Source organism: Ursus maritimus, unplaced genomic scaffold, assembly GCF_017311325.1.
Source record: "Ursus maritimus isolate PB19 unplaced genomic scaffold, ASM1731132v1 scaffold_2, whole genome shotgun sequence".
NCBI lineage: Eukaryota > Metazoa > Chordata > Mammalia > Carnivora > Ursidae > Ursus > Ursus maritimus.
Genome location: NW_024424452.1, coordinates 50674299 through 50687892, shown reverse-complemented (window position 1 = coordinate 50687892; position 13594 = coordinate 50674299). Strand labels below are relative to the sequence as shown.

General features: G+C 36.2%; 1 protein-coding gene across 3 annotated transcripts in view; it reads left to right on the top strand.

The window, feature by feature from the left end:
* Window positions 1–13594, top strand: part of MARK1 (microtubule affinity regulating kinase 1) — a 113216-nt gene that overhangs the window by 54763 nt on the left and 44859 nt on the right. For all 3 annotated transcript variants that reach the window (XM_040636009.1, XM_040636008.1, XM_040636010.1), the window contains exons 4-6: window positions 7971–8019; window positions 9116–9181; window positions 12932–13002. In XM_040636009.1, coding sequence (XP_040491943.1) covers window positions 7971–8019; window positions 9116–9181; window positions 12932–13002 — 186 coding nt within the window. The remainder of the gene's footprint in view (window positions 1–7970; window positions 8020–9115; window positions 9182–12931; window positions 13003–13594) is intronic.

Genomic DNA, 13594 nt, shown 5'->3' with positions numbered 1-13594 from the left:
TGCAACAAACAGTTGACCTACAAGTTGTCAAGGTTGGGAAGCAATACTGAACAACCATTTCATTTTTTTTAGTTAGAAATCATCTAATATATATTCATTTACTTGTCTTCAGAACTCTTTTTCCAACTACCATTTCATGGGAAGAACTTAAGAAATTTGCCTACGTTGTTATACTACTAGCAATAACTTTATAAAATATGTGGTGTGTCCATAAGGTGTCTGAAGGCTGAAAAAAGAATGAAGTGGTGATCCTAGAAATGTAAAAGCTGAAAGTGTAATCCATAGGATTCTGTTAATATAGGCATATCATATATAAAATCCCTCAATGGATGGGCACCTCCGAGAGAGTCTAAACGAGGACCCAGCAGTCTCTAGGAGCTGAATGCCACTTGCAGGGTAAAGCAGTGCTCACACCTCTCATTAATAGACTGGTAAACAGCTATCAAAGATACAGATGGGATTTCTACAAAGATTACAGTGAAGGCAAAGAAGGGCTCTTGCCCCTCACCAAACTCATATCAGAACAAAATACCGGAAAGGCCAAGAAGACTGTGTCAAAAGGCACAAGAAGATCTGAATGTCATCCCCTTCCTACGAGCCCAGTTCCCTGTGACTGATGACAGCCTGGAAGAGCTCTCCCAATGGCAACAAGCCTGGCCACTCTGCCTTTGTCAAGTTTCCCGTGGCCACAGTGTTGTTCTCCATCTGCTTCAAGACGCAGTGAAGGGGTCCTGTGACCTTGATGAAGCAGTGAAGGGGTCCTGTGACCTTGATGAAGCCAAGGGCAACACAGTGAGCAGGTCTGGTGGAAGGAGGATGATGTGCATTTGACTGGCCCCTGACTGTGATGCTTTGGGTGTAAATAGAATGAGAATTGTCCAAGCCATGTCCAAGTGGCTACTTCTAAATATAACAGATTTTCCCACCATCAAAAAGTACGAAACAAAAGGAATAGAAGCATCAGGAAGGAAGAGAACAGTTGAGAGGAGAAACGGAAAATGCTCATAAATGAGGCAAATACTGATGAACACTAATGGAGTTTGACTGACCCTGACCTTAAGCCGTAACTAGAAGGACTGAATTGAAAAGTAAATATCTCTCTTGTTTACTCACTTCAGTTATGGGGAACAACGCCAAGAACCGAGAAGGAAACAGTCCAGCCTCTGAACAACTAACTAGAATAGCTGTCACGAAGTCTAAACAATAAAGGCCCTCCCTGCCTCGTAGCCAGAGAAAACCCATCTCGGGCCTTCACGAGGCACTCGTTTCTCGAATTGAACGCACAAGATTCGAACAAACTCTGGCCTTGATTTCAGCCCACCACAAAGCTGAAACAGTAAGTTTGGAGAGTATTAGTGAATTCGGAGCATTCCTGCTAAGTTTAAGAATGGTAGAAACATGATGTCACAGTTTGAAAACGAACAAGAAAAAATGAACTATAAATTAGAATCAGAAACTCAAATAGTGGTGTGGGACGATTTAATATAGTTGCAAACCTCTGTTTTCCTGGCTTTTACCTGACAAATGATACATACAGTAATTGACTTTTTAAACAATAACTGTCCATCTTAAGGTAAACGTCTTAGCATGGTCTAAATTTTCAGCTCTCCTTCTCCCCTCAACCCTGTCCACCTTTCCTAAGGAAGAGCAGGCACTGGGAAGATTGGCCCCCTCGCCGATAAAGGTCTGCTCTGGGCTAAGAGATCACGGATATGTGGCTCACTGTCTCTCTCTCTCTCTGCTTCCTTTGACTCGGGCAGCCGATGCGGAGGCTCTGACATTAATTAGTCCCGTCCCTTTCCTGTGTGCAGCCAACTGGAATATTGCGGTTTCTGGAAGGGGTGAGGGGAGTTGTGAAAAGGAGGAGACGTCTTAGACCTTTTACTAAAGCCATGTGCTACTGTTCACTTGGCCCCGATTCTCTGAGTTTGTAGTGTTAATGACCCAAATCTAGCTGACAATTGAAGTGTTTCTTTGGGAAGAAGGGTGATTGGCGGGTCAGGCTACTGGCATTTCATTGTCCTAGGCCAGTATGCCCCTTAAAACACACTAATCCCTTCTTCCAGCAGCAACCATTCTTCCTCTTTCCACAACTGCCTGTCATTTTTAGCCTACGCACAGCCAACCCACGCAGGCCCATTCATGCTCTTGCTTATTATGGTTTTTCCCTCACTCCTTGTCAGAGGAAACTAAGGATAGAGCAATATGGTGAAGACATCTTTGAGATGGATGTGTATTATTTTTTTCACTGGAATAAAAAATTACTTTCTGATGAGAACTTTGGCCCTTCCTGTAACTGTTTCCCTGGTTCATCTCCAAGCCTTCTATTTGGTACATTTTTGTTGTCCCAATTTTCAGAAGATAATTTTTTTAAGGATTTTATTTATTTATTGGACAGAGAGAGACACAACGAAAGAGGGAACACCAGCAGGGGGAATGTGAGCAGGACCTCTGACTTGTTTCTAACCAATAGAATATGGAAAAGGTGTGGGATTTCATTCCCACAATTACGTTGTGTTATATATTATTTTTTTATTTTTTTAATGTTTAGGTGGTTGATTTTATTACTCAGTGCTTGTAAAATGACTTCATGAAAGTAAGAGGCTGGCATAGTATTTGACTTGTTTTTCTGGGGGGGAAAGAAACTCTTTGGTTATAGTAAAACCCAGGATCATCAGATTTGTGAGTTGTGATTTTATAATTACATGTGAATTTTATATAAAAAAGTTGAAACCAGAAGTATAAATTTTCTGAAAACCTAACCCACAGACTGCTGCCTCTGCTATCAGCCGAGGGAGTCCCTGGGCGAAGGTGACCTGATGATAGGCCCCCTTATTTCCTCTTTCTCAGGGAGGTGAGGGTCTTATTTGGAAGGGGGTTCATCAGGTAAGCAGAGAGAGGAGGGCTGGGTGGTGTCAGAAGCTAAGATAGAAACCCTGAGTGTGTTCTGAGGAGACTGCCCACCCAGCACACAGGAGATCCCACAGAGCTCCACCCCGCTGTCAGTCCTCTGAAGTCCTGGGGGGGGGAGGGGATAGTCACCTGGATTCCAGGACCCCCTGGGCACACTTCCCTCTGCTGACCTGAGGCCACCTCACTCAGACCAATGCCCTCCACCTCCCTGAGACCCGCAAGGAAGAAGTGAGAGGATGTGACTTCTGGCTCCCTCTCCCTAGGGCCTCCAGGGCTACTCTTGCAAATGACCCATTCTCTGATGTTGCAGAGTAGAATCAACAAGGTATTTGATGAACAATCCATGTTCACTACTATCTGCAGGCATCTGGTATTGTTGGAGATTGGAACGGGCTCAAAAATTGGCTTGAAAGGACTCAGGAAAGCAGACAACCAATTGAAAACTGGTCAAATGATCTGAACAGACATCTCATCAATGAAAATCTATAGATGGCAAATAAGCCTCTGGAAAGATGGTCATCGCCATCTGTTATTAGGAGTTACAGATTGAAACAACGGTGAAATACCATTACACACCTATTAGAATGTGAAAATCCAAAACACTAACAACACTAAACATGGCTAAGGATGTGGAGCAGCAAGGACTCTCTTTGCTGGTGGGAATACAAAATAGTATTACAGCAGCTTTATTCACAGTTGTCAAAACTTGGAAGTAATCCAGATGTCCTTCATTAGGTTAATGGATAAATAAACTGGTACATTGATATAATGAAATGTTATTCGGTGCTGAAAAGAACTACTATCAAGTCATGAAAAGACATGGAAGAACCTTAAATGTAGATTATAAGTGAAAAAGTCAATCTGGAAAGGCCATGTACTATATGATTCCAACTATGTGATCTTCTCAAGAGGCAAAACTATGGAGAAAGTAAAAAGATTGGTGGTTGCGAGGGATTTATGAAGAGGGAAGGATAAATAGGTGAAGCACAAGGGATATTTAGGGCAGTGAAACTATTCTGTTTGATACTGTAATGGTGGATACATGTCATTATACATTTGTCAAGACCCACAGAATTTACAGCACCAAGAATGAACCCTAATGTAAACTATAGACTTTGGGTGATAATGTATCAATATAGATTCAGTGATTGTAACAAATGTACCACTCTGGTATGGGATGTTGATGGTTGGGGAGGTTGTGCATGTATGGGGACATGGGGACGGGAGGTGTATGCTAACTCTGTACTTTCTGCTCAGTTTTGTTGTGAACCTAAAACTTCCTAAAAATAAATACCTTTATTATAGGTATAATATAGATATATGTACACACACACACACACACACACACACACACACACACACACTTCTGATACTGTATTCCTCACTTCATCCTGATCCATGTACCTGGAGTAAGACGGTTTTGTCAGTGGACACCTCTCTGAGACAGGTGTTCAGTTTTGACAAGAGTCTGGTAGCAAACTAATAGCTGCTTTTTAAAACCCATTAGCCATTTTAGGGAGGGAATGAGTCCAAACCCTATGGGGCCCCCTTTGAGGAGAGATTGTTTCCCTTGTCAGAGGCTCTAATCAACAAAACCATCAGTAACAGAGACTTATAGCTCAAAGGGGTCATTAGGGCCATGGGGCCCAAAGATAGAAAAGACCAAGCAGTGTAGGCACTCAATATTTCTTGAGTTCTAGACCTTCAAGTACAGAATGGGGGTGGAGGGCAAATTCGGCAAGACCTAATAAAGTTGAAGGTGTATATACACTACTGTCAAAAAATTAAGCTTCTAGGTATTTAAGGAAACATGTCAAGAATATTCATTATAACACTGATTGCAGTAGTGGAAATATATAAAGAAGTTAAGCATCCTCAGTAGAACAGTGTATAAACTGGTTTCTTCTTGTAAAGGAACACGGCAATTCAAGTAAATGGACCAGATCTATACACAACAGGGATAGAACACAGAAACATTATGTTGAAGAAAAAAAATAAGGTTAGAGAGATCATTTCAATAGGACTCCATTTATATAAAGTTTGAAACACAAAAATGTAGGGGCGCCTGGGTGGCACAGCGGTTGAGCGTCTGCCTTCGGCTCAGGGCGTGATCCTGGTGTTATGGGATCGAGCCCCACATCGGGCTCCTCCACTATGAGCCTGCTTCTTCCTCTCCCGCTCCCCCTGCTTGTGTTCCCTCTCTCGCTGGCTGTCTCTGTCTCTGTCGAATAAATAAATAAAATCTTAAAAAAAAAATAAAATGAAACACAAAAATGTAATACTGCTATTTATATATATACATATAGAAAATTACAAAAGTATGTAGCTTGTTATGTACCAACCTTAGGGCAGTGGTTATATCTAGGGTGGGAAGGAGAGAAAAGAGGTGGGGATGAGTCTCTGGCTATGACTATATGATTAATGTCTTAACAATATTTTATTAAATAAAATTATTAATTAAATATTCTTGGGGCGCCTGGGTGGCTCAGTCGGTTGGTCATATGATTCTCGATATTGGCTTAGGTCATGATCTCAGGATTGTGAGACTGAGCCTCCCGCCTTCTCCCTCTGTTCCTCCTCCTCCTTGTGCGTGCTCTCTCTATATAGATAATAAATAAATAAAATCTTTAAACATAAAAAAAATTAAAAATTTAAAAAATATAATTTTTCTTAAAAATAATAAAATTTTATGAAAATATGGCAGAATATTAGCATAAGTTGTTTAATCTTGGTAGTAGATACAGAGGTAGGTGCTATATTTATTTCTGTACTTTTTAATAAATTTGAAATATTTCATGATTCAAAAAGTGAATGAAGAACATTCATTCCAGACAGAGGGGGAACAGCTTGTGCAAAGGCCCTGAGTAGAGAGGGATCTTAGCAAGTTCAACTGAGAAAGATGCTGGTTGGCTTGAGTGAAGTCCATCTAGGAGACATCCATCTAGATGTTATCTAGAGTGTCAGGAGATAAGCATGGCAAGATAAGCAAGATCTTGATTTTCAAGGTCTGGTATCCTGTGTTGAAGATTATGGATTTTGTGCTAATGGCACTGGGGAACCACCAGTGGATCCGAAGTAGTGTAGTGCTATGTGAATAATGGACTGCAGGGTAGGAGTCCAGAAAAGGGAATGCAGAATGGATGCACAGAGAGTTGTGGAATCCAGTGTTGCCCATGTGGATGGATAGAATTGACAGATGTGAGATGAAATTTGGAGGTCAAGTCAATAGGTCTTGATGATGTACGTGAGCATGAATGAATTTGCTTTAATATTGTGTTTATTGATGTACGGTTTTTAGTTGTTAAAGTTACAGGATCATAGATTTCATTACAGTTTATTTATGTAAGTGTATATACGTGCGCACACAGAGAGACGGACTTACATCCTGCCTGCATTTGGCGTGCCAGTTATCAAGGATCGCTGGGCAAGATTTCCGTGGTAGATAAGCCTTAAGGAGGTTTTTCCACTGGTGCAAAAGTCTTTTGAGGCATATCAACACATTATATTTCTGTTTTTTAACTTGTGTTAAAATATACATGAGATTTACCATTTTAACCATTTTTAAATGTACAGTGGTGTCAAGTACATTCAAATTATTGTGCAGTCATCACCACCATCCATCTCCAGAACTTTCTTCGTCTTCTCAAACTGAAAATTCCATACCCATTAAACAATAAACCTCTATACCTGTGTCATTCCAGGCCCTGGCTACCTTCTATGTCTATGAATTTGACTACCTTATCTAGGTACCTGATATACCCGTGGAATCATACAGTATTTGTCCTTCCGTGACTGGTTTATTGCATTTAACATGACATCCTCAAGGTTTGTTCATGTTAACAGTGTATGTCAGAATTTCTTTCATTTGTTTTTTAAAGATTTTGAGAATTTCTTTCATTTTTAAGACTGAATATGATTCCATTGTATGGATATACCACATTTTGTTCATTCATTCATCAGTGGACACTTGGGTTGCTTCTGCCTTTTAGCTGTTATGAATAATACCATTGTGTTATTATAACATAGATGTACAACAACTATCTGTTTGAGTCTCTGCTTTCAGTTCTTTTAGGTACATACACTTTAACCACATCCTTGCCACGACTTGTTATTTACTCGTTTGTTTTCTTACTTAGTAGTAGCCATCCTGAGTCTGAAGTCTTATCTCACTGTGGTTTTGATTTGTATTTCCCTTGTGATTAATGATGTTGAGCATCTTTTCATGTTCTTCCTGGCCATTTGTATATCTTCCTTGGAGAAATATCACCTCTAAAAGCATTAACTTTAGATTTTATTCTGATAAAACCTAAGTCATAATATAGACTTTTTGGAATATCATCAGTCATTCTATTTTCTTGAACTAGGTGCTTGATTTTGATCTTAACAAGTACTCGTAGACAACACAGAAAAAAAAAATGCCGGGTCAGACTTTTAAAAAATGGGTCCTATATTGTAAAATAAAAGGAATGGAGTTTTTAACATTTATGTTTCAAAAAGTGACTTATTTTCAGTATGTTTTGGTTTTATATAAAGTGGTAAATATATTTTTATTGTCCTTTACTCTTATTATGTAAGTTTCCCCAAAAATGCTAATGAAAATAGTTTTGTTTCCTTTTCAAATGTTGTTTAATGTAGGTTTATGTCATTTAATCTTTCATAAAGTATCTGATCAACCGGTAGAGATGACTAAAGAATCAGGAGCCGCTTCCCCGCCCCCAAGGAAAGTTGGTTTTAGATAAAAATCATGTGAAGGATCATTTAATTTCATTTCCACAGTATTTTTCTTTTATTTCCAGCAATGAAGAGTAGTCAAATAAAAATGTAAGTTTTATTGTGTATGGTGTATTCACACACACATGCACACAGAACCATCTGAATTCATCTTATTAAAATTGTCCTGGAAATCAAGTGTCAGCAAAGTTAGAGTTGAACCTGAGGAACAAATCTCTTGTTTCTTTCTTAGCTCATTACCAGGATCTCCTAGTGTCTTGTAAGAAGCCGAATTTCTTCAAGTAAATGATTTTAACAGAACTGTGTCTACCTGTTTTCTTTAACAGTTGTTTCGAGAAGTACGAATAATGAAGATATTGAATCATCCTAATATAGGTATGAAATTTACACATAGAATTAATGATGAAGTATATTCTTTAATTTGAAGCTATTTGAAAAGATAGAATTTTAAAGATGTTCTTTATAAAAAGAGTCATAACCTGAGAAAGTGATACTTTTGGTAAAAATAAATGATAAAGAAGTTAATTGAAGGCTGTGGATGGCTATTTTCTACTACCTTGCTGTCTTATGCTCTCCACTAAAATAATATATATGACTTGGAGTTAATGCATTCAAATATTTTTTGTATCTCCTTACTGAATTGTTCTACATAGAGATTCCATGCCATTTGAGGTACTTATAAGAAATGAATTCCGGATAATTTGATAATAAAATTATTTGGGTTTAACCATAGTGTATAGGCAAAATCACTAATTTGAATTTTTAAGAAAATAGAATTTATTTCAGTTTTAGTTAACTTAGTCCCATAAGTTCTGGTTTTTCCCTACATTTACAAATAAATATATTGAGTACATATGAAGTCATTGGATTGTAAGAAGTAAAAAGTAATTTTTCTTGTAATCTGCTCATTTTCTTAACACTTGTTTCTTTCACACTTAAAAATCTTATGTTTATTAGAGATGTTAATGTGATTATTTGTGGTGTATAATTTCAACTACATAAGTCTGATAACTTGGTGGTTTTTTAACCAGAAACTTTTATAACAACACATAATTATGGAATTGTTTTGTTTCTCTACCAAAGATTGTTTAACATTTTATGATAGTCTCGTTATAATACAGTCTTCTTTTAAGCTTTAGTTAAAATTTTGTTGTGCCGAGCTTGTTTTGTTATTTTAAAGCTTTTCCTTTTTATTATATTATTCTCATTAGAAAAAGTAATGTTTTTTAATCCCAGAAACTTAACTCTTTTGACCCAGCAGTTGGTTCCAAATCACTTTGCGGTAAGTAGTTTTCTTCCATAGCAGTAATAACCCTTGAGAGAATTTTTCAGTTTAAAAGTATAATTAAAAATTTTCGGTAAGTGTTCAGATTTTCCCCTGGCTTAGGGAAAATTTATACTTAAATTTTCTTGAAGCAGATCCAATATGTGCTAACAATTACAGAGTTATATCTCTAATTTCTTTTTTCAGTAAAATTGTTTGAAGTTATTGAAACAGAGAAGACCCTCTATTTAGTCATGGAGTACGCGAGTGGGGGTAAGGATGAGAGGGATGGAAAAGTTATCTTTGATGAGACATACAGAGTTATCAACACCTGAAGCTTCATTGTAACACTTATGTCTTCACTGTTTTTAATGAATGTACAGTTTTATTAAAATGCCTTTAAGTGATATATCTTAAGTAAAATTCAGTGTTTACTTTCAGGACCTATTGATCCTACATTTAAAAGTCAGATTTTTTACTTAGTTAAAAATTGCCTAGGGACATTTTTCTAAACTCTAAATTTGCATTGTTATCTATGAATGTTTTGATTTTTACCTAAATATTTTATTATTGTGATTAGAAGTGCTTGGCGATAAGGAAATCTCAAATTTACAATGTATTTAATAAAGTTTATAATAAAAGCGTGTTCTAGGCCAGATGTTTATTTCACTGATTGTTCATATATGGCAGATTCTCAGTGCACATGCATTTTCAAGAGAATCCATAAGATGTTTCAATTTGAACAAGTATTGATTTATACGTGTTATAAGTTAGAAGACTGAGTTGACAGAAGTAAGATGTGTTTGTAGAATATAATATATACTTTGACTACATAGTGTCAAAAGTAGGAGTGATTTTTAAACACTGGTATATAATAGAAAATCATTTTCATCCTCTGCACTTTCCCTCAAATGAGAGGTACATCGGCTCAAAATCACTGTTGTGTTAGGCGTAGGACTTTCTTAGAAACATGTTTAAAAATTTTTGGAGATAAATCATTTAATAAGTAAAAAAAGAATGCTTGAAGGTTTTAAGCAATTGAAGAATTAAGAAGTTAAGCAATTAAAAAAGAAGGAGGGCAGCTGAAATTATTTAAACCACTGTGGCTAATTAACTTTTTTGCTAGTCAATAGAAAAACTTAGGGTTGAATTTAGTGTTGAGTCCTTTTAGCTGATAAAAGCGTATGGATTTTTATGGTAATTCAGATTTTATGTAACTTGGATAAAGAGGATTTATTCTAGTCTATTGTACCTAAGCTATGTATTTTTATACTGTTTCTTAGATTTCTAAAAATGTTTACTACAAATATTACATATATTTTAATAGATTTTTCTGTTTTTAATGCAGATTGAAAGCTTTAGTAGGTTTGGTTTTTTGCAAAGCCTGTTCTCATCCTGAAAGTATTTTGATGTAGGTTTTTTGACTTACCCTGAAAACCTGTGTCATGAAGGTTTATTATTACAGGATTTTTAAGAAAAATATTAATACAGCCATGTGAATTTGCATAAATGTATGTCTATAATAAAATTAGTGAACCTACAGATACCACGTAATGAACTATTTCTCTATTTTTCTATCCTTTAGTTAGATTTATATAACAGTTTGCCAGCATGGGAACCCTGGGTGTTATTTTTAGTTCAGTTAGACTCTTGTTTTCCCTTTTACTGATATAAAGTCTAGAGAGGGGCTAGACATGCTTTAATATGAGAAATTACAGACTGCTAAAAATCGGTGGATGCTTCTGTTTTTATGAGGGCCACCACAAGGCTGTGTTAATATTAATATGTATGCTGTTTACTGATAAGTGGTAAGTACAGTCAACTCTCTATTGGTGCTAATGAAGGGGAGCAATGGCTGGAGTAACAGAGAGCACATGGGGTCATCACTGCTCTCCTTCAGTAGCATAGTTAGGAGGGGCCGCGGGGTGCACTGTACAGAGGTGTATACTGGAATTCAGCCCAAACCGGGTGCTCTCTCATTCAATTCTGACTCCTAGTGATAAGTTTTCTTTGAGTCTTGCCCATCAGTGATCCTCTAACAAAACCATCATGGTTCTGTGGTGGCAAATCTAGAATGATTTCCTTGCCTTTTTAATCTGTAAATGGCAAGGTAACTTTTATAATCGACACTTGGTATTTTTCCTCTGAAATTTCTGGACATTTTAGGATTGACTCTGACGTGAACAAAGAGTTGAGTCAAACAGCTGCCTCTTTGTCAGAAGTATTTAGATCATTTGATTCTGGTTCACTAATGGGGCAAAAGATCTTTGGTGATTAGGTAGGTAGGGGACTCCTTTATGATTTTGAACCACATTTAATCCAAAAGAGCCTATTAAAAGTAGGTGTTGGGGCTGCTGTGGAATGGTGTGTTGATTTCTTCTTTCATTCATGCAAACAATATTTATTAAATGTTTCTGTGTACCAAGTGTTATTCTGGGTTCTGGGAACACATGGGTGAGCAAAGACAAAGTCCTTGCCCTCAAGAAGATTACATTCTTTTGGGGAAGCAAATCATAAACAAACAATATATAATAAGTGAAGGACTAAGTCTTGTAAACATCTGGGGTGTGGACGTTCTAGGCAGAATTTAAGAGCAGTCCATATTTTTGAACACTTGCATATATCTTTCCCAGCCTAAACTCACATACCTAGAATTAACTACTGTGATGGGTCGACTAGAGCATCCATTCATTTCTGTTTTCATCATCCCATTCAATCATTTAAGTATGCTTGATATCATATGTTGTCTGACATTGTAGATGTATTAGTTTCATGTGACATACATCATTACATATTTGGTTTTTAATGTTTTACTTACATATTTATAGGATTGGTATTGAATATATATATATATATAATTTCCTGTATACTTAGATACAAATATATAATTTATTGAGTGCTTACTATATGCCAGTCACTGTGCTAAGCACATGCATTATTTCATTTAATCCTTACAACAGCCATGTGAGATAGGCACTGGATAGAAACTGGATCTTAATAAAGTTAAGAAATCTTCCTAATGTCTCCCAGTAGCTACTTGGGGCTAAACCAGGATTTATATCAAAATCAGTCTGATTCTAAAGCCCAGGTTTTTAACCACTTTGCTGTATTTAGAAGAACTCTTTAAGCCATTTTGTGAGTTTCTGATATACATGTATATCTATATGGTGTAAATTACAAGGACGTAAGAAATAAATTTCTCCCTTACACTGAGATATTTTAATATTGTAACTAAATGTTAATTCGGTTTTTTTACTAGTATTGACTAGAGAAAAATAAAAAATTCCAGACGTGTAAAGGAATGGATAATAGGAAATTTCTATTGTTTCTAATTTAAAGTATTTCAGCAAGTATGTATTGTCTATCCACTTTGTGTTCTGTCATGGGGATAGGGCAGATGCGATAATTGAAGCTCATTTGGAGTAATGGGAGAGGTGCACAGGGTGATTTAATTCTGTGTGAGTACTTAAGTACCAAAATAGATGAAGTGAGTATAGTGAGAATAGCATAGTCAGAGTATAGGAAGGAAGCGGCTGAAATCAATGTGAATGGAAGGTAGTGAGAAGGAATTTGATCAAGACTCCATGACAAGTAGAATTTAAAAGAGAGAGAGATCCAATGTAATATGACTTCTGTTACTTTGTCTGACATGTAGGTTCCAAATACAAAGCCAAATGTAATTTTCGATTGCTCGCACTGTGGCTTCCCTTTATTAGAATGGATAATAAAGAGTTGACTGTATTTTTGTGTAATACTTGAAATCAGAAAGCAAGTTTTCTCGGTTATGTTTTTATGACTTATTTTTTAAAAGAGTTTTGCTAAATCATAAGCTGCTACAGATACTCAATTGTATGTGTAGTTTTTCCCTTTTTTCTCTTCATGTAATAGTTTGTGATTTATGTAAAACTACCAGAAAATTGTGGGCCAAAAGCTTCTCTAAAAACAAGGCAAAAACTTGACATTGCTTGTATTGTTAACTGAAAAATCTATGTATATTTTACCTGCTTTACCTTTCTGATTCAGGTGAAGTATTTGATTACTTAGTTGCCCACGGAAGAATGAAAGAAAAAGAGGCCCGTGCAAAATTTAGGCAGGTATGGAAAGTAGTTTTTAACTTTGTTTTACCAATGTTTTTAGTGATATACAATGGACAGTATCACAAACTGGACTTCAGAGTACATGGTATTTTAAAAAGAAAAATTCCTGCTTTCTTATACTTTTTAAGAATGGGAAACTGAAAAAGAAATTTGTTCTTTTTGAATTTAAATTTAAGATAGTTGCATATGGTTATTTTTAGATGAGCATAAACAGTGAAATGTTTGTAGGCGAGTCTCATTAATTCATTGATAGTTTTGGAAATACAGATTAGATTAAGAAAGAAAATTAAGAAAGAAAAGAAATACTTAATCCTTTACCCAATAATTATTATCAAGTATTATTAGCTTCATGTATTCAGTATATATGTGTAGTGCTTAAAGACATTATTGTATTTTCTTTTGTCATTAAAGATGTCTTCGTATTAGAACTCATGTCTTTGTAGATTTAAAGACTGTGGTCAGTTTTATTTAGTCAAGTAGGCAAGAAACCTTACAAATGTGGTAGAAGAATATGGTAAGATGTGTATATTTCCAGTTCAAATTGAACATGACTTGTTATAGAAACTATAAAATAAGAAAAAGTAATTTA